Source organism: Pseudorasbora parva, chromosome 6 (genome assembly GCF_024679245.1).
Source record: "Pseudorasbora parva isolate DD20220531a chromosome 6, ASM2467924v1, whole genome shotgun sequence".
NCBI lineage: Eukaryota > Metazoa > Chordata > Actinopteri > Cypriniformes > Gobionidae > Pseudorasbora > Pseudorasbora parva.
In genome coordinates, this window is record NC_090177.1 from 22035695 (window position 1) to 22058281 (window position 22587).

At 38.1% G+C, this 22587-nt stretch overlaps 1 protein-coding gene across 2 annotated transcripts in view; it reads left to right on the forward strand.

Annotated features, from left to right (window-relative positions):
* Positions 1-22587, forward strand: part of epha2b (eph receptor A2 b) — a 37716-nt gene that overhangs the window by 4465 nt on the left and 10664 nt on the right. Inside the window, exons 1-4 of one of the 2 annotated variants that reach the window (XM_067446212.1) lie at positions 9514-9753; positions 10387-10454; positions 11587-12235; positions 22332-22487. In XM_067446212.1, the coding sequence (XP_067302313.1) occupies positions 9672-9753; positions 10387-10454; positions 11587-12235; positions 22332-22487 (955 nt within the window). In that variant the 5' untranslated portion in view covers positions 9514-9671. Of the gene's footprint in view, positions 1-9513; positions 9754-10386; positions 10455-11586; positions 12236-22331; positions 22488-22587 lie in introns of those variants that run through there. The other variant, XM_067446213.1, reaches the window with a different exon arrangement.

The following is a 22587-nucleotide window of genomic DNA, read 5'->3' on the forward strand; positions in this document are numbered from 1 at the left end:
GGATAAGCAAAGCCTGTGATTTTACTCGAATTTACTGACTTCTCCCGGATATCATGTCAAGTCTTCGTTATAGATAGGTGTATGAAATCATAAACAGGCATCGATATCGTTTTGATTATTTTACAGTAGCCTAATAAATAAATATAATTTCGTTCAGTCGGCAGGAATCAGATTTCATTTATCACGAGGAGAAGCTGACAATATAGGCTACGGCGGAAGATTCAGTTTCAAAACTAAATGTAAAAGCGCCTATTTAAACAAGATTGTCATTGTACTGTTCTGTTATGTTTTTCATTAAGAACAGTGTTGATGTTAATGTTAAACACACCATTCAATCAGATTACTCTCAAATTGATACTCATTCTAAAGTGAAAGTATAATCCGCGTGGGCGCGGCTGCACGGGGATTCATAACGGCCGCGCATTATGAATGCAGACTTTATTCTTCGTGAAAGATAAAGATAGAAATGCTCACAGGAAGAAAAAAAGCTTGCAAAAAGTATATACAATCCGCCTAATCCTGGCCAAATCACAGATGTCGATTCGCACGGGACTAATGTTATCACAGGACCTCGGTGTTCGGCGAAATATGGTAGGTAGGCTAATTTGCGGGGGAGTTTTTACTTTACAAATTACAGACATGGCTGATTCGCACGGGATTAAGATCACAGACATTCTCTGCAATTATTACAAATCAACAGAGGTCCCCAGATAATACGAATCCCGTGCGAATGGGGCTGATATTAAACTTCAGGTTTCAGTGTGCTGCAAAATGTGCCGGAGAGGTGCCGACTAGGGGTGTAACAATACATCGACATAGATGCATCAATCTAATGTCTAACAATACGATGCCAAGCGTTAAAAATAATCCATGTAGACTATTTATGTAAGAGGCAAGTGGCACATTTGTTTTAATACTTTCCACATTTGCACACAATGTCATGTATTAACACCAATGCATTTATTCTCGTTTAAATTACCTTTCAAAGCTTGTGAAAGACGGTCAGACATGGCTTCACGAAAATGTATCATTTGCTCCCGTTAAAGCCTTGCAAAAAGAAGCGTGCACTCATCTCAAACAGGGCACAAATAGGCCACTGAATTGAGTCTTCTTTTATTTATTTTGTGTGCATCAGTAAATAAAGGAGAATATAGCGCTATGAATCCTTCTTCACTGAAATTTAAAACTTAAAAGAAAATGCTCAATAAACTGCGTCTGCGAATTAAGTGAGAGTCTTATGTTTATTTGAAGGTGATTTCACATTTCTTGTTCGTATAAAGGCTAAATACAAATAAAAGGTGAACATTAACTTATTTGTACCGTTTTTATTTCTAAAATATTATATAGTTTTATAGGAGGAGGTTTCATAGACTTGGCAAATTCATTTTTCAGAAGTTTGTAGGTACAGACATCCTTTGTGGCAGTTCTTGTTAGTTTTTCTAAAGCTTTTATATAGTTCATATCGATATCGAAATTATATCGTATCGACCAAAATTAAGAAATATATCGTGATATAAATTTTGGCCATATCGTCCAGCCCTACGTATCTCTTGGTTTTATTTCTATACAACACTGAACCACAATTTTCTTATGAATAATATATAATAATAATAATATAAAAATATACACACTATTTTTAATTATCACCTTAATTTTTTTGTGTGAAAATTAAAAGACCCATGATTCATTTTTTACAGTGTCAAACCTCATTCTAAGTGTATGACATTCTTCGTTTAGACAAACACTGAGTTATATTAAACATGTCCTGGCTCTTCTCAGTTTTATAATGGCAGTGACTGTGTTGGGTCATCTTTGCAGTCCATAAAAGTGTGTCTGTCCATCATAAAAATGCTTACGCTACATCTGACGAGCATAACTGGTGTGCAATGTCATTTTGAACTGTGAGAGGCTTTACACTTTTTCTGTAAGTTGAAAACGGAAGGCGATTCGCCGGAAGATTTGTCTTTTTAAATAGTTTTTAATATGGATATGTTACAGACACATCACTTCTCTTCGTACGGCTTTTATTAACCTTCCAGAGCCGTGTGGAGCAGTTATATGATATACAGACACTCTTTTATGGACTTCAAAAATGACCCAACAGTAACTGCCATTATAAAGCTTGGAAGAGCCAGGACATTTTTAATATAACTAAGTGTTCGTCTGAAAGATGAATTTCATATACACCTATTTTCATTTTTGGGTGAACTATCCCTTTAATCAAAGAACATTACTTTCTGCTCTTGACTAAAGAACATTTGTAGCTTTAAAGCTACAATGTGTAACTTTTTTAGTTTTTTCTTAGCTAAAAACACTTAGTTTATGTATATTTACTTCTTTCAAGTAATAAAGTATTCTCGTAAGTTTATAATACGCCATTGAAAATACTGCAGGTGAGGGGTTCAAATGCCGGTCGCCATGTTGCCCCTCCATCTTGAAAGTACTTTAGCCAAAGAGAGACATATATATATATCACATATCAATATATATATAATTTATAATTTCTGTAGGCAAAAGTATTTATAGACGTTAATATGAATAACTGTTCATTAGTACATTTTAATTGACACTTGCTGTTCAGATACAGAGGGCATGTGTGATCTTGAACGAATCATATGCAGGACAACAATGCAACTTTTTGTATTGCATAAGTCGTTCCTGCCTGTTCGAAGTCTCTCACACACACCCTAACAACACACCTGATTTATTTGTGGTTAAGGTGGAACTTTTGGGACATGTAAGAGCAAGCAAAAGGAGCTGAGAGAGAGAGAGAGACAGAGAGAGCCAGAGAGAGAGAGAGAGAGAGAGAGAGAGAGAGAGAGAGAGAGAGAGAGAGAGAGAGAGAGAGAGAGAGAGAAATGGAGCATAAAAAGAGGAAGAGATGCAGTATAGGAGTGCTACAGGATCGCCACCAATTTAACCGTCACATACCATATTGTTGCCTCAAAGCGACACCTTCTGTAATATGACATTGCTCTGTTCGGATTTTCAAGTGTGTGGATTTGTTCTTCAAATCAAAAAAAAAAAAAAAAACTTTTTGCGATATAAAGAGTGAGTTGAGTGCCTATTCTTTTAGGGATTAACTATTTATTTATTTGATTTTTTTTTTTAATTGGTTGTGCCCGTCCCTGGGTTTAACACATATTTCAGTAACCATTAAGTGCACAGTTTAAAAAGAAATCTCTCCTCTTGAGTTTGCATAAAGCAGTTTTACACTTTTTGACTAATTTAGTATAAAATAGATTTTTTTTTTAAAAAAATGTATTAAATTGTATATTATCATTTGTAGTAAACAGCGTTTTTGTTCACCTGTTTTATTTATGTGTATGTGTACTTGTTAGGAGGGGGTTGGGAAAGGGAAAGGCATTTTTAAAGTGCACCATGTGCCAATGTGTTTAAATTGAAGAGGGCTGCTGTCATCTGGTGAATCATTCTGAGGGTGGTGTTTAAGTCGGGCCAGCAAGGACAGACATGTTCTCGTACCTCACTTAAAGCCCCCCATGAGAAGATGATGGGCCACAGATTCACAGCACCATGTAAGATGTGACATCTGTCAGCAAATGAGGAAATGATTTGCATGCAGCCTTCAATTCCAAACCACTACTTACCTGTCAAAACAGAGGAGCTTTCTTTCACAGGTCTGACCAGCTGTCAACATGGTCTGACTTTTTGGGTCAGTTAATTTTTTTTAGTTTTGACCAATTTAAGTGTAAATTCATTTATTTTCTTGCCCTACTTATCAATTTATTCAAATATATTTTGAAATTCCAATTCATTCGTACAATGTGCGCACCTATTTAATGGTGAGTTGGCCTATATCTTACATTTCTTTTAAAAAAAATTCTCCCTGAGGATGTCATTTGGTGAGACTCCCCAATAATATTAATTTTTGAATCAATAATCCATGATATTTGTAAAAGGAAAATTCTTTTTACTTTGGAAAACTCATTCATATAATCATTGAAGGGATGAGTGAATATTATTTGACATAAATAGTATTTAAACAAGTAAGTAATTCATTGTTTTTACTTGATGGTTACACCACATGACGAGATGTTAAATTAAACATTTCTTAAAAATGGAATAAAACGTTTTCAAAGCCATATGAAATCAACATAAATACATTTCTAAGTACATTTCTAATAATTTTGCATGTATTGAAAACATCCTTTTTAAACGATTTTCCTTTTCTTTATCATGGACAATCTCATATGCCATTGACCCTTTCTCAAAAGTATTGACAGAGAATTTTGCAATCATTTTCACATTTGGATTGGTAAAATATGTCCGTTTTTGTTTCAGACTCTTGCAGAACACAATACACTGTTTGGTGCTACACCCAAACTGTCTCTCATTGGTAGATTGCAATCTCCCCATTGGTAATGATTCTTCCATGACCCACATAACCGTACAACACATCATCCTTGCGTTGCTACTTCTAAAACTTAAGGTCCCGCGTTCTTATCAAGTCTATAACACGTTTCCATCTGTTGTAATCCTTTTTATCTCGTCTTTGACTAATCTCCACTTTGATCCTCCTCTTTCCTCCTTTTCCTTATGTGATACCACTACATTATGAGTTTCCCCCTCCATCAGTAATTTACACAGCTGCCTTCCACTTTCTCTTGGCTCTGGCCCCTTTGTAGGGTGAGAGAGGAAGGAAGGGCCAGTCAGCTGGTTGGAGGAGGAGGAGGGGGGGTGACATGCCTGACGTTCCTAATGCCTACCTCAATAAACCAATGTTAACCTCCTGGGGCTCAGACTGCTGGAACAGGTGCCTTATTGCCGTCTGCTCACTCAATACAGCTCAGTGAAGCCATAACTACTTAGCTGACCACAAGTGCACACAAACAGTCCCGCATAGAATTCTATCACGCAGTTGGGACACACAAACCCGTGCATTTTATTCGCTGCTCTATCTCTTCCTGCTGCCAGGCTCATCTGATATGACGCATGACTGAACACACTCAATGTTGGGTGGGTCATGAGCACTGAATCAACAGGTGGCCATTCAGCAAGACTATCATTAATACAGTAAGGAAGCCCTGATATGATGTGATGTATGCCAACTTTGTTAGATTTAAGTAAATGGCATTTGTGGTTATTTGCATTCTCAATCTCTCCATTTTACGTACATAAGTTTTAAACCGTTCCCTTTACTTTAATACATTTTTGGTGGATGAATTCCCCAGTGACAAGGTCATTCGCCTCCAATGAACATCTAGAACATCCCTTTTGCTGGTCTTGTGTTAACTGAGCCTTGAGCATATCTAATTGAACAGGAGGTATATTGTTGTGTTCCAAGTCAGAGCATTGGAATGTTGTTATAAAGGCCCTTGGTGCCCAGAGAGCATTTATTCATTCAAGTGAATATGTGCACTGCTTTAGTCTGATCACATGATTGCCCAGCTATCAGTGGCTGCTCATTTCCCTGCCGGTCTCGACTCTTTGGTCTGTTTGTGTTGGGGTGTGTCAGTGAAATGATAAATGAGATTTATGGTACCAAGCACAAGAATTGAAATTGCAGTAATTTACAGGAATGTTGCATCAGATTATCAGTTAGACTAGTTTGCAGTAATTGTACTGTATTGTGAAATGTACAGTGTCAATTCTGATCGGATAAGACATATTCAAAGTTGTTAAATTACTATATGAATGCATTTTATATATTTTAAAGGGAAATTTCATCTAAAAATTACAATGCTGTCATGTTGTTCCAAAACTGTATTCTTTCATATTCTGAGGAACACACAAAGATATTTTGAAGATTGTTGGTGACCAAAGCATTTTGGTAACCATTGATTTCTATTGTATGTTCAACAAAAAACTTTTTTTATCCCCCAAAATATTTTTTTTGTGTGTTCCACAGAAGATGAAAAATCCATGCAGAATTAGAACAGCATGAGGGTTAATATAACAGATTTTTCATTGTTGGGTAAAGACTTTAATTTGCCAAATTGCTACTTTGATAGTAACTGCAAACAGCCTGCTGGATATTTATGCTTTTGTCAAAATGATTCCTAAAAAAATCACTATAAATTACAACAAAGTTGTTTTGCAAGTAATGAGCGAAAGTAAAACATTAGTTAATGAATGAAAATGTATTGAACATTGCTCTCTTTTTCTCCATTTTATAAACCAAATACGCCACATACTACCCCCCCCCCCTTTTTTTTTGGGTTAACTGATTTTTAGGCCCTCCGCTTTGCTGTAATGCAAAACATCTCATGGCTTATTGCTTTCATTTATCCTGTTTTGGTTTATTTGCTATTCAGAATAATTTCATGTGAATGCCTAAACAGTTATGACTCTCTCTATACCTATGAAAATCAACATTTGATCCATGAAGTTGTGGTGTGAAGGAAAGAGTGGTGAAGACCCCATCTCCAGCCCCTTCATCCAAATCAACAGAACGCACTGCATTTCAGAGATGCTGAAGCATTGGAAAAAATGGTCAGTGGAGTGGAATTTCTCTTTATGTCTCTTTCTACCGACCACACAGTCTTGCAGTAATTTCAGGGTTAGGGCCGCAGTGGCATCTCCTCTATTCCCATCATTATCTCCATCTGTGACCGCATACGGTAGAGCACACTGCAGCTCAACTGAGATACTGAAACTACATTTAAAGTGTCGGCTGTTTGTGCACTATAGATACTAATGATGACTCTCACTCCAGTTCAACCATAGTCTAATCGTTCATCGTTGATCTCTCTCTCTCTCTCTCTCTCTCTCTCTCTCTCTCTCTCTCTCTCTCTCTCTCTCTCTCTCTCTCTCTCTCTCTCTCTCTCTCTCTGTCGTAGCGAGGGCAAAAGTGACCAAACCCAATGTTTAGTGCTCTTAGTTGTCCTCATTCAAGTCCTCTGTTTTATGATTACGTATGTTATCGCTAAAGTCAAATCATAAACTTTCTGTGGCGATGGTTCCCAAGCGAAACCCCTGTTTAGCTCCTTCATGTGGCTCAGCTGTGTGTGGTCTTTGCTCAGAGCATCTTTCAGAATTGTGTCCGCATAGTCTGATCTCACACTAAAATGAACTCTGGCCACGATTGAAGTAAATATTCTACCAAGCATTCTGTGTCGCAATGACAAATTATCTTGAACTTTTGACCTGGTGTGTGAATTTAGCTAATGACTCTTCTTATCATGTGATTTAACACACAATGTGTCAATAAGGATTCAATCGTTACCATAACAAACTGAAAGCCATGTAAAATTCACACTCTTCATTGTTAATTTCAATGCGGAATATTCATTGAGAATTTCCCTTGCTTATTAAGATTTGACTGTAATTTATATAGTTTTTATTATATTGAATGTTTTTTTTTAATGGGTTTCATTTTAATTTTGTGTTTTTATAATTTAGTTTTCTTCCTAAATGTCTAGTTTTTCTTACTTTTTATTTCAGTTTTAGTCATTTTTTACTTCAAGTTGAAAAAAAAAATCCAATAAAATGATTATGGCTGTGGTTTAAATTAATGATAATAACACTGGTTCCTGCAATAGACTATATGCAGACTTTAAAAGTATAGTTCACCCTAAAAGGATGATTATTAAGGAATTTACATACTAATTTATATATTTTTTTAAAAATATTTCATAAAATCAACTTCTGCAGACGAAATAAAGTCCTACAGGTTTGGTGAAACATGAGAGAGAGTAAATGATGACAGAATTGTCATTATTGGGTGAGCTATATCCCTTTAAGAGCAGGAAGTGCCAGTGTTACCACAGAGGTGATTCACTGAGATATACATTAACTCACACATGCATCTTTGAGCAACACTTGCTGCTGTATGTTGATGGGTTAATAACAAAGGACCTGCTGTTTGCTTCTCTGCTGTTGAGTGGACTACCACCTGTCTTTCAAGCACTCCCTTCACAACTTCCCCCACAGTTTCAAACAACCCTTTCTTAAAGATTTCAAGATTTATGATGTTATTGCCATCTTAGTAATAGTGTCATTTAAGTACTTTACATTTTAAATTGCTCATATGTAAGAACATAAACTGTATCTCAAGGAATATAAAATTAGAATACTGATCTCTTATTATTACATAAAGGCCTTAAAAGGATAGTTTACCCAAAAATTAAAATTAGCCGATTTACTCACCCTCAAGTCACACAGCTCTGGGTGGTTAATAAAAGCCTGTCATACACGCGTTCACTATATAGAGACTGGCGTTTCAAAGTAGGACGCAGACTTAGCATAAGCAGAGGTTAGAGGAAGACAAAACTTGGTTCTTGCGAGAACATATTTTCACTGGAGTATCCTACGAACGCCAGTCTCGTGAACGCATGTACGAAAGTTAGCCGAGATTAGATATTACAGTTTGTAAAGTTTTAAATATGGATATTTTTCTAACATACTCTTCATGATTCTCTTCAGAAGGCCTTTAGAGCAGTGTGGAGCACTTTTATAATGGGTAGATGTACTTTTATGGGCTTCAAAACAGAAACAGCCATTCACTGCCATTACAAAACTTGGAAGAGCCAGAACATTTTTAATATAATTCAGATTGTGTTTGTCTGAAAGAAGAATGTGATATACACCTAGGATGACTTGAGAGCGAGTAAATCATTGGCTAATTTTCATTTTTGGGTGAACTATCCCTTTAAGACATAATTAAAAGAACACAGTGTTATACACAGTGTATGAATAATGTTTGTGCAAGGGTTACTAATTCTAGTTTTTATTGCAAACTTTTCGTTCTCAAATCAAGTTCATATGGATGTGTGAAAAAAGGGCGTGAGGTGAGAAGTGGTTTGGGGAAGTTAAGGAGATGGTATTGTTAACCAAAAAAATCTCTGAAATGTTGGGAGCAGCCCCTGGTGTGAAAGACTTTGTGGGTATGGTGTCGTCAGAGGTGTGGAAAGTGAATGTTTTGACAATGTTAGTGCAATGACAGCAGCAAAAATTAATACATTTTGAGCATTTTTGTAATGCATGTCTTAAAGATGAATACTTTGAGACAAAATTAATTAGTAATTCTGATCAATTTGTTAAATCAAAATGAATTAAAAGTCATTAAATGTCGTAAAATGCTCTCTGTCAAGTAAATCCTTTCACTTGCACTTTTTCTCAGTGACTCCACTGTGTGGCTGTCAGTGGAGCAGCTAAGTAGGGGTCTCAAACACAGGGAGCTTGACTCCAAAATTCCTAAGAGTTGCCATGGGACACTTTTGTCACTATTTAAGTCCTGTACTCCAGCTCTTGCCAGTTCTGCTTACAGTTGATAGGTTGATTTTGCTTTTTTTAGGTGCTTTTTTGTGTGCAATAAACATTCATGTGAAAATAAATGTTGCTCAAATGATTACTACAATGATTTGATGAGAAGCTGATAAGATCAAGATATTTGACATGGGATAGGAAAACCCCCATTTAAGGAAAAAAGTCATGTGATCTCTTTAAAGTTAAATATTGGGTCCACTGTAAATTTTACAGGTAAGTTAGGCTACACGGTGAAAGAAAGGTAAGGGGCGGGGTCCCAGAACGGAGCTCATACATTTCAATGCCCATGATCACCCCTCCTTCCTATAAAGACGTCGATCACATTCCAGCGGGCGGGGTTCATGACGATCCGCGTTTCTCAATGAGTCTGTCGAGAGCGCAACTGGAACAGCAACTGGATTGAGCGTGGAGCAGCCAACATCACTGTCCACTCCGAAGGCAACATGGATTACAGACGGATTAAGCGTATTTTGTTTGTCAGTGTATTTATGAACTTTGTATTTATTTCTCTTCAAAAAAAGGAAGGTACGTCAAGTCTCTGTGAGGCTTTCTAAAACTTCTCACTCGGGGTCCACACACATGACTAAAACTATTTAAAACTCAATCCTATACCTTGTATCTCCTATACCTAAATGGCAACGCAAGTGATTGGCAAATCAACCTGTGGAAGAAAACAAATCCTTTTTTTTCTTCTTTTTTTAAAATAAGACTAGATTTGTCGATCCGCTGCACATTTTTGCATTCCATATTTATTTATTTCTGTGTGAATTTAAATACTTTGTAATATTGAAATTGTTTAAAACGATACTTAGGCTATAACCTATTAAACGGCATTTAATGCATCATATGCGAACGCATGTAAAACGGTCAGGCTAGTTTTGAAGGGAATCAATAAGTTCGAAAGTTCCTTAGCGACGAGAAATAATTAACCATACAACTTTGCAACACGGAACATTTGTATTAAAAATAGTTTTTATTAACCGAAATGTATTTTATTAGCAGCATAGTAAATTAGCAGACAGTATTTCCTCGTGGTACTTCTAGGAAACTGGTGTGATTGTATGCATTTACTTCGTTGCTGCTTGATGTATTTACTATTGCTGTCTATCCGGACAAAAACATATTTAATATATAATATTTTTTTCACTATTGTCACAGAGGTGCTGTTGGATATGGTGGCATCGGGAGCAGAGTTGGGCTGGTTGACATCGCCTGTTGAGCGCGGGGTGAGTTTATTCCTCATACGAGCCTTAGCCTTTGCTGCATTTCTTTTCGTTTTTCCCCACGTAATTTTAAAACGAAGAGGTTTATTTATTATTATCGTTGTTGCTTAATGATAATTCAGCCACTTAAAAACATTCCTGAAAAGTTTGAAGGATTAATACTTTGCCTGCTGAACACTTGTTGTCTCGTGCGATTTTAAAGCCCCGTGTTAGGGGACTGTAAAACTGAGGGTGTAATTAACTTTTAAAGGTTGGCGCATATGGTGCTTTTTGTGACGTGAGTTGAAGCTATAATGTTAACTAGAATTTAGAAGTGTAATTGGTTTGGAAATCAAAAGGATATGTTTTAGAACATGGTAGCTGGTTTTTAGCTTGTAGACCAATTTGAATAGCAACCGTTGCTACTGGTAGGGTAGTCAAGCTGGGTATTGAATGATTGCTGGTTGACAAGCTAATGTATTTTAAAACCTTGTTCCAAAAGAGCTACTGGGTTTTCCATCAGAGAAAGTACAGACGACTTCCCATCAATACCCAGTCTAAAACTAAAGGTTTTCACAAACCTTCAAATGTGGAAAAAGCGAACGCATGCAAAGTAATTAAATGCAAAAACCGTGGAAAAAGCTGAGAAATTAAGAATGTGAACGAGGTGTCAGCATGTTCAATTTTATAGAAAGTTAATTGCACTCTTAATGAGCTGCTGCTTATTTAAAGAGTTTAATGTCTTTCAAACGTATGAAATGCTTCAAACCACAAAGTTCCTTTTATTTGGAAGCATTCGTAGCAGAGACCGTTTTACTGCCATGCCACACACTATGAAAACAATGCACCTCTCCTGTAATTAATACCATGGTGACACATGAAATAAGAGCTAAAAACACACATGTACTCTGCATGTGAACATATATGTTTCAGCATATTACATCAGTCAATGCAGTAGAAAGACTGCCGCATTGTTCTTTGCCAGAAGTTGGTGGGTAATTGACCAGCATCCTCACTACTACTTAAAATTCCATGGTCAGGACATTTGTGTTATTTTTGTCCTCAGCCTTTGCTGGCATCTTTTCTTTGAATTTTTTTTCCACAATCTTGGTTTCGACTTTATTGCTAACATCCATTTTTTTATTTCACGTTGCAGTGGGAGATTGGCCAGCGGGCTGTGAACGGCTCTCTGTTGTATAATTATTATATATGCAACGTGGAGGAACGAGAACAAGACAATTGGCTTCGTACTACATTCATCCAACGCAACCCCACTGCTTCACGAGTCTTTGTGGAGCTGCGATTCGTAGTCCGTGACTGCAACTCTTTCAATGCAGACTCGCTTATCTGCAAGGAGACCTTTAACTTGTACGCCTCTGAGGCTGACGCGGACATTGGCACTGCTTTCCGCAAAGGCCTGTTCCGCAAGGTGGCCACCATTGCTCCAGATGAAATATCCAGCCTCGGGGAGATGAAGATGAACATTGAGACAAAAGTAGTGGATAATCTTTCTCGCAAGGGCTTCTACCTGGCTTTCCAGGACATTGGGGCCTGCGTAGCCATCTACTCTGTCAGGGTTTACTATAAAACATGTCCAGCAACAGTGAAGAGCTTGGCAGCATTCCCTGAGACAGTGGCAGGGGGAGAGAACCAAGCCCTGCGGGAGGTGGCTGGAAGTTGCGTTGAAAATGCTGTAAGCGATGACCAACCTCGCATTTATTGTACCACGGATGGGGAATGGGTGGTACCTGTGAGCCAATGCCAGTGCAGACCCGGCTTCGAAGCCATAAACGATGCATGCCAAGGTAAGACATAAGTTTCTTTGTTTGGTTTCTACAGATTCAAGCCAGCACCAGCTGTTGTCCGTTAAGATTTCTGGTGTGTGTAAGGAATTTGAATATTGACTAGACTTCCACATGGATAGTGATTAACATTTCATTCGTAGTATATCATTATATGAATTACTCTATCATTGTATAAAATATATTTTTTAGTATTGTAGATTTTATCTATCCTTACAATACATGGCACTGATATATATATATATATATATATATATATATATATATATATATATATATATATATATATATATATATATATATATATATATATAAAGTTTAAGAAGTCTGTTTTCCCCCCACATTTTAATTTTCTTGCCGGCATCTTTACCATAACCTTTTTTGCATTTTTCACATTTTTAGTTGTTCATCAGCCATTTTGTTAATGCTGTTACTTATACACTTTCAAGTGCTTTGAAACCTGTTTGCTTTTCGTCAGTGTACGTTTGACTCCCATAACCCCCAGCATTCTTTGAAACACAAGTTCAGACGTCAACATCTATTGCAAACCTATTGTGCTTTAGGCAGAACCTTTCAGTGACAGATTTCTATCAGGCTTTGAAGATATGACAATTTCTCTTGTTATTAGGCATGTCACAGTCACCTGTTTTTTTCTTTTTCTTTTCTCCTCTTGTGTTTCTGTCCCTGCCACACCAGAGCGAGATCAACCGTGTGACAGTCCTACAGTTCTTTGTGACTGCAGACATGAGAGCACTGGCATGTTGGGACTTGTTTAGAATAATTCAGTTTTAAACGTCCTCTAACCTCAACACTTTAACATATTTCCACAATTCAGCCACATGCAGTGACAGGTAAAATGCAGGCAAATGGAACTCGAATGAGAGCAAAGTCTCAAATAGGCAATCTGGGTTACAATTTCTTAATTGTAGCGGTTACACATTACCATTGCCAAGCTCATACACATGCATTTTTTGGTTTCCACACATTCCTTGTTTTATAGGCTAGAAATTGTGGGAACAGGTGTGTGTGTGTGCATGGTTTAGAATTGGGGAAAAGATAAAGTGTCAGACTTTGGAGAGGGAGGAGATTGGAAAGGTGGAGAATGGAATGTAAAGGTAGCAGAACAATGTAGTGCTGTGTTCAGAGACGTGCCCCCCCCTCTGCAGACTCACCCCCCCCCCCCCCTCCCATAACCCCCCCACCCCACCAGTGCCTCTTTCACTTTGCTGATGCATTCCTGCTAGGTTTATTAAGGAGCCTTCCCAACTACTGCCGGGCTGAGGAATTCCCTGGGGAGCGCTCCAGGCCAGAGCTGACTCATGTTGATGGATGTACTGTTGATTAAAGGCAATCATTGTCAAATAGCCAGGTCAGAAAACTATGGGTAAATGCGTGGGTGGGGTCAAACAACCTTTCATTCTCAAAAAAAGATGGCAAATTGTCCTGTATTGGTGAGATTTCTTAAAAATATAAATCTCAGACATGCACACAGTTTTGCAGTTTAATCAGTAATGACACTGATACTGTTTTCCACTAATAAAAGAGACCCCTTCTCAGTCGTAATGAATAAAAGAGCACATACCTTTGCTGACCACACAAAGACTGCTGCCTGACCTGTGCTAAACTGTACTAGGAATTCATACCCACACCCTGTCACTCACAGCAAACTGAGGTTGCAAGAGTTGGATAGCTATAGTTTCTGGAACATTTCAAACTGATATTGGCCTCCATATTGTTAATCTGTAGGAAAAAACAGACACTGATGAAGCTGGATGGTCTTGAATATTTCATAGTAAGATTTTTGTAGAAGAAACCTTGTACTGTACTGTAAATATGTAATTTTGTCTGAGCGTTACTGGTGACTCTGTTAGAGTTGTGTGCGTATAATGTGTGGTGAGTGACTAGCTGGGTAGTAATTGACTTGGGTGTGTGTCCTCAAGAGCCATAAGTACTGGTTTTGGATGGATCTTCTTTCTATCCTGTTACTCTGGTCTTTTCTTCTTTCTTTCTTTTTTTGCTTTCTTGCTCTTAGTTTGTCCCACCTTTATAGCCTCTCCCAAACTGATTGTGATCCCTAGAGTTTTCCCAAATTAAACCAAGTAGGCATGGTTTATATTTATTGTTATTGGCTGTTCTGATGACAATATGTTATTTCTGGCCATGACTGAAGGTCTTGGAAGTGACATGTATTGAAAGTTTAAACATCCACTTTCACACGGCCCTGCAAACACTCTTGTAACTCTTCTGGGAGATTTCAAATGGTGTCTTGTAAATAAACAGCTTTGCTTATCCCCATCTGTCTCCCAAAGACAAATAGATGGTTTTAGACCATCCCCAGTTTACATGCAAAAACATTTTAAATAAACGTTAACTCAAGACTCGCATGCATTTATGTGTACGGTCAGAAGGTTGTGAAATTTTGGAATTCCTTGCATGAGAAAGTCCACAGCTCTCAAATACCGCGAACCATTGGGCGACAGCGCAGAAAGGGTAATTCAGACATCCTCAAAGTCAGATATCTGGACTACAAGTAAACAAATGAGAAAAATGATTGCTCAAGATTAGTTTAGCAGTGTTCCACAAGAATCCTACATAAATTTGATGAAAGCTGTACCCTGAGGTGTAATTATTCTCTGCTTTTATCTGATACTTAAGTTCTCTTCTTTCGCTCTCGTATACCCATTAAGCCACAGAAACCATTTATCTCCACCTTTGGGATTCCTAATCTTACTTAACTAGCAGTCAACCGCAACAATTCATTGCCAGTTCTTTCCACTGCAGTATACCATTTGCCTGGGCAAGTTTAGATAATGACGAGCACTTCCAAATGGGTTTGACTCCTTTGATCCTCTGTCAACTTCATGCGCCAACATCAAATGAAACTAGAGTGAATGACATGGTTCTTTTGTTAATTTCAGTGTAATGACTGCTGAAACGTACTAATTAAATGAAACTTTACTCACTGGAACTAAAAATGTTCATGTGGAATTGAAATGTTCATATTGTCCACATAGGAGGCGGTGGGTGAAGTTCCCTATGATAAAGTGAGTCACCAGAAGGAGGCAATTGTGTGGATTTTTCCAACTTAGTAATGTGTGAGAACCAGTCGCGTACAATTTTGCTATTTTTGTGTATATAATTGTTTCTTTTTCTTCAGTGACATAGTTGGTGGACAGATGGGGTTGAATATTTATGTTATATGTATACATTAAAGCCCTTGAATGAGAGGAGTTAACTTCAGGATTGTGCATGTGCTGAGTGTTTTGTGCTGCCAGTGTGTGAGATCAGCAGTTTCCTGCCCCTGTGTCAGCTCTGGGTCCCCGAAACAGGACAAGCTATAGCGGAAACCGGAGGCCTGCTAATCCTCAGTGACCCTCCAACTCGTCCGCTCAGGGGTTTTTATTGTCACTCTCAGTAACTGGCTTCATTCACTTATTGATTATCCACTTATGAAGGAATTTTTTTATGGTTTACTTCCCCTTTTTGGCCTAAACCAGACTTTACTTGTCATCTCAAAGTTTGGACGGTGGGCCAATGTTTAGCATGGGCCGGAATGAGAGCAAACCAATGCACTAGTTGTGCCCATTCAGTCACTGGATTTGTGTTTTAGGATTCTTAGTTAACTCCTTTCTTAATTAACAAATCTTCTGGATGGGTCTCAATGTTTGTGTCCTTTTGTGCTCTGTCATCTTGTCTTCCTCTTGCCCTCTTTCCTTTAGAATGAGGGAAAAGTGTGAAAAGAGAGGGATTAGAGCATTTATTGTGTCTGTTAACGACTAGATGAAAGAGTGAGTGGAATTGTAAAGCGTAGATGTAATTCTCTTACAACTGTTCCATTGGGCTGATAATCCTTTGCACTAATGCTCTCACCACACCTAGAGACCATTCCCTCCCCGCTGGCTTCATGTTACCGCTGCATCCCCCCTATACATACAAACACACACTCAAAGAGTTGGCTTTGTCTCGCCTGACCATAAGAACCACTCCACTGACCATTCAGAGATGGTTTCTGTGGAAAGTGCAAGCTATTATGCTGTAATATGCATAATTACCTTCTAAAATCAAACTTTTTAGGGAATAACCGATATCAAAATACTAGCCAATTGTGATAACCTGAAAATTATTACATTTATTTATAATAACTATTTTGTGACTAAAGTTATTATTATTTTTTTTAGCTTATAATGCTTTATGTCTACAGTAGGATGTGAATTTCGAAATCACAACATTATTTTTTACACTTAATTTTTTATATTATTTTGTAAAAAGAAAAGCTGATATAGGCAGATTTATACCATTTATTGGATTAGTATATTCAATATTAACTTTTAAATACAATACTGACTGACATGACAAATAAAAAATCCCTAATATCAAATCATGGGCTGTCCATTTACCCTGTCAAATAAACTATTAAATGAAAAATATATATGTGCATTCCTAAAAAAAGTATTTAATTAAAAAAAAATTGTCTTCACCTCCTTGCAGGCCACAGAAAACCAATGTTTATGACTGCGCCATGCACTTTTTATCTTCATTTTCTTTTGTGTAAGTGTTTTATTTTTTCAGAGGCTCTCTCTCTGAATTTAACCTCTTCCCCTGTGAAACGAGCCCCTGGCCGCTGTCCGCACTCACTCTGCTGTGGTGTTTGTTTTACTTGGCCATCAACACCTGGCGGAGCAGAACACTTTAACTCAACTCTGCCTAGGGCTACATGTAAGCCCCTCCGTGCCTAGGTTTGAATGACTAGGCCTTTTGTTTTTCTTTCCTTTTTCTCATTCGAAACCCCCCCCTGTCAAACTCTTGTCCTGGAGGGGTTCGCGCTGTCCAGCCGCCATGTAAACACTCATTCATTCAGCCCTCCTTCCCCTTCTCGGTCAACCCATCCATCCATACATCCGTCCATTAACGTCACCCTCTCATCAGTCTTCGCTCCGACTGCTCTACTCAACCCATACGGCTCACAGACCCCAGTAGGTCACCGGCGAGCAGGATCCAGCTACTCTCACAATAAACAAACAGTCACTCAGAGGCTGTTATGGCCTGGGCCCTCTGTGCCAGATAGCGAAATGGGGCCAATGAGAGACGGCAGACACATCTATGCATCGCTGCTGAGAAGTTTGTGTTTCATAAATGTAATCAACGTTCCTCAAAAGCCATAAGTCGTCTTTCGCCTCTGACCTCACATTGCGATTTTTGCAATTGAGCTAGTTCTCCTTACCAGCGCATGTCCAACATTCACCTTCTCTGTCCCTGCATGCTTTGATTGGCTGCCTTAGGAAGGAAGCTACGAGTCAGCCTTGTGCTTCCTGCTTCCTGTTGTGTCCGAAATATGAAGACAAAGCCCCTCGCGCCGAACCACATTCCTGCAGTATTTTGGAAAGTGAAGCATTGACTCAAAAAGCCGCATTAGCTTTAGAATTCAACTGTGCACTATAAAAAAGGATTATGTAGGAAGTTGTAAATACATCAAATTATTGAAGCACGTTTTACAGGGAAATTCAGTCTTTTTTACTTCACATTTATTTCACATTTTTAATTCAATGTGTTGCTTTGTAAATAAAAGTAATTTAGAAATCAAAACATTATTAGTTACATTTATGTATTTTGTTGTTTTAAAAAAGAGGCACACCATCAACAGGTACATATCCAATTTCTGATTGAAAATTGTTCACCAGCAAATCCTACACCAAATTTATTTTACTTTGGTTTGAAAAGTTGGTAGATCTGATTTGTTATACACAAAGTATTTGGAATAAAAGTTTTGAGTTGTTCAAATTCTTTTGTAAACTTTTTGCATAAAAGGATTAAAGCAGCCCCCCCAAAACGCCATCAGGTTTTTGTCCGTGGCTGTTAAGAAGCCAGTCAGCGTATTAACGCGTCATGTGGCATCTACACTATTCGAAACAAGTGTTTTCTCTCTCGCTGCTCTGAGTGGCATTCTGTGCCTGTTGTCCGGAGTGAATGGGCTGCCGAATGTTGTGCTAGACCCTCACATGTGGCCATGAGGCAAGCGAGGGGACTTAAGAATTTGGAGATTACGAGTGGAGAGCTGAGAGGGGGGCTATATGAAACGGGGTTTGCAGCAGCAGCTGTTTGGACCCCTTTGCTGTGAATAGGACAATTCTTTTTCTTTCCCCACTCCCCCCTTTCCTTTCAAATCCCACCAGGACTCGTTATCCCTCTCTGTCTCTCCCTCAGTCCCCCTGTCTATCCCACACTATCCCCACCTCCGCAGAGGAGTGCGTTAATGAGTTGCAGTAAAGTCTCCACAACAGCTGGCAAAGAAACAAGATGAGGAGTCGACTTGAAAGAAGGAATAAATAACACATTGGCTCAATCTTTGCTGCCATGCTGAATTCTTTTCATGCTGTGAGTTTTCTTTTGAAATAAGAGAATGCATGCTCTCAAATATTAGAGGTAATGTATACCACCGTTAACCCCCTTCCTGTGAGGGAGAGCAAGTGGCTCAACCCAAAACAAGGCCTCAATTGATACAAAGCATTCAGGAAGGAGGAAGCACCCTACTCTGTAATTATAACTGTTTGGAAAATCTTCAGATAACAAACCATTAGAAAATGGAAACAATAATTTGGTTTGATTTGTGGTCACTATGGTACTGAAATACAATAACTGCTATAAGCATTTGGACACTTTTAGCCACACTTAAAAATGCACAAATTTAATTGCATGAAATTGGCAATGTATCATTTAATGATACATTGCATATAATATATAATTTAATAATATTAATATTAATTATATGTACAGGTCCTTCTAAAAAAATAGCATATTGTGATAAAGTTCATTATTTTCCATAATGTAATGATAAAAATTCACATATTTTAGAATCATTGCACTCAAACTGAAATATTTCAGGTCTTTTATTGTTTTAATAATGATGATTTTGGCATACAGCTCATGAAAACCCAAAATCTCAAAAAATTAGCATATCATGAAAAGGTTCTCTAAACGAGCTATTAACCTAATCATCTGAATCAACAAATTAACTCTAAACACCTGCAAAAGATTCCTGAGGCTTTTAAAAACTCCCAGCCTTCCTCCAGAAGGTCATCATTGACACCCTCAAGCGAGAGGGTAAGACACAGAAAGAAATTTCTGAACGAATAGGCTGTTCCCACAGTGCTGTATCAAGGCACCTCAGTGGGAAGTCTGTGGGAAGGAAAAAGTGTGGCAAAAAACACTGCACAACGAGAAGAGGTGACCGGACCCTGAGGAAGATTGTGGAGAAGGACCGATTCCAGACCTTGGGGGACCTGCCGAAGCAGTGGACTGAGTCTGGAGTAGAAACATCCAGAGACACCGTGCACAGGTGTGTGCAGGAAATGGGCTACAGGTGCCGCATTCCCCAGGTCAAGCCACTTTTGAACCAGAAACAGCGGCAGAAGCGCCTGTCCTGGGCTACAGAGTAGCAGCACTGGACTGTTGCTCAAATTTTGCGTCATTCGGAAATCAAGGTACCAGAGTCTGGAGGAAGACTGGGTAGAAAGAAATGTCAAAATGCCTGAAGTCCAGTGTCAAGTACCCACAGTCAGTGATGGTCTGGGGTGCCATGTCAGCTGCTGGTGTTGGTCCACTGTGTTTTATCAAGGGCAGGGTCAATGCAGCTAGCTAGTCAGGAGATTTTGGAGCACTTCATGCTTCCATCTGCTGAAAAGCTTTATGGAGATGAAGATTTCGTTTTTCAGCAGGACCTGGCACCTGCTCACAGTGCCAAAACCACTGGTAAATGGTTTACTGACCATGGTATTACTGTGCTCAATTGGCCTGCCAACTCTCCTGACCTGAACCCCATAGAGAATCTGTGGGATATTGTGAAGAGAAAGTTGAGAGATGCAAGACCCAACACTCTGGATGAGCTTAAGGCCGCTATCGAAGCATCCTGGGCCTCCATAACACCTCAGCAGTGCCACAGGCTGATCGCCTCCATGCCACGCCGCATTGAAGCAGTCATTTCTGCAAAAGGATTCCCGACCAAGTATTGAGTGCATAACTGAACATAATTATTTGAAGGTTGACTTTTTTGTATTAAAAACACTTTTCTTTTGTTGGTCGGATGAAATATGCTAATTTTTTGAGACAGGAATTTTGGGTTTTCATGAGCTGTATGCCAAAATCATCAGTATTAAAACAATAAAAGACCTGAAATATTTCAGTTGGTGTGCAATGAATCTAAAATATATGAAAGTTTAATTTTTATCATTACATTATGGAAAATAATTAACTTTATCACAATATGCAATTTTTTTTAGAAGAACATATATATATATATATATATATATATATATATATATATATATATATATATATATATATATATATATATATATATATATATATATATATATATATATATATATATATATATATACATTTCTTAATTGCTTATGTCTAAATTAATTTATATAAATCTTCATACATTCACTAAAATCACAGTGGTTGGCTAAAAATGCAGAAAAAAAAGAAAAACACAGAAAAGTTTCAGTATTGTGGAAATTGAATGCATTACCTTTTTATACTTGTGGATAGACTTCCCCACCATAGGCCTATATTTTCCAGCTAATCACGTCTTTCAAGTGTACTAATACTGAAAATGTTAGGCAAATGTTTAATAATGTCCCTAGTATTACACTTTCTTTGGCTCAACGCCTCAAGTATTTCAACACACAAATACAAGTATCTCACCTGATCAGACAGATGGTGTACATGATTGTGTAATATTGCTTTAACCTATGCCTTGCGTGTGTCTCAGCTTGTCTCTTGACTGATAAAACTTGCACCTGAAACTAAAATATCTGCTTCATTGTGAAAGTAAATAAAATGTCCTGTATGTGGCTGCTCCAAGAAACGAAAGAGCCAAGTTTAGAAAGGAAGCTGTGTGTGTGTGTGTGTGTGTGTGTGTGTGTGTGTGTGTGTGTGTGTGTGTGTGTGTGTGTGTGTGTGTGTGTGTGTGTGTGTGTGTGTGTGTGTGTGTGTGTGTGTGTGTGTGTGTGTGTGTGTGTGTGTGTGTGTGTGTGTGTGTGTGTGTGTATACAGGGTGGTGGTGGATTGTGAATGAGTGTCTGGACAGCGGAAGGACATGAGCCGGGCATGTTGGAATGTTTCTAGACAGATTCCGTGGACACCTTTCTTTTTCTTCCTGTTTGCACATTTAAACGTCTGATTGACTAAATTTATGCATGATTTTGAAATGTATTCAGATTTTTGCTTTAATTCGTTTTTTATAATAGAATGCTGTTAATATTAAGCAACATTTTTTGGTTTTTTTTGGGAGGGGTTGAACACTGTCATACTTAAAAATGTATGATCTCACTTTTTTAACCATTTATTTCAATGACATTTAACCAACTGATCTCAAGGTGCTTATTAGTGCATGATGTATGATGTCATTTTCCCTTCAAGTTCACACAGGTGTAGTTTTATCACATTAACTTTGATCATTTTTTAATGATGTTGCATAGCTACAGCATATCCAAATACTTCATTTTGTACAATATAATTATCATTTAAACCTTAAAAGTCATTGCACTGTAAATAAATTCCACACAATGCAATATTTTGTTATATAGTGCAAATATATATGTTTTAAAGTGTGGCTTAAGTTTCCAAATACTTTTTGGAGCCACTGTATGTCCATATTTGTTAATGCAAAATATTAATGAAATGTCCACAAGACTTAGTTGACGATATTTCTTTTGTTTTGAATCCTTTGTTAGATGCAGCATTCATAATGTTTGTTGGTTTTAATGGTTTTGTTCGGTTTTCTCTCGTGCTTGAGTTTTGAGAGCAGAGGTACTGGGCTGGAATGTGGGATGACTGGTCCTGTTTGTAGAGAATGAGGGGGATGGTTCACACAGGATGAGTAGGAGTGTGCTTAGTCTTGCTCTGTCAACTTTGCGCACTCTTGCACAGAGCTAAAAAAATGTAGAGGGAAAAAAACATCTTCAAAGGAGGTTAATTTACTGTGTTCATACATAGCTGATCACTTGACATATACGGTGTGAGCAGTTTAATTGCGCAGTTTCTTCTCATCCACATCCAAGTCATCACATATGTGTTTTTGTGTGTGTGTGTGCAGAATGTCAGCCAGGCTTCTTCAAATCTTCAGTGTCCTCTGAGGCCTGCAAACCCTGTCCAGAAAACACCCAGCTCTCGGGCCGTGGCGCCATCAGCTGTTCCTGCAAGGAGGGCTTTTATCGAGCACCTGAAGACCCCGAGACAGCCGCTTGCTCTGGTGCGAAGTCAAAATGTCTACCTTGAACATTCATTGCTGTCATGAGCTAGTTTCTGTCATTTCATATTTACCTACAATATCCTTTCTGTGTCCTTCTTTT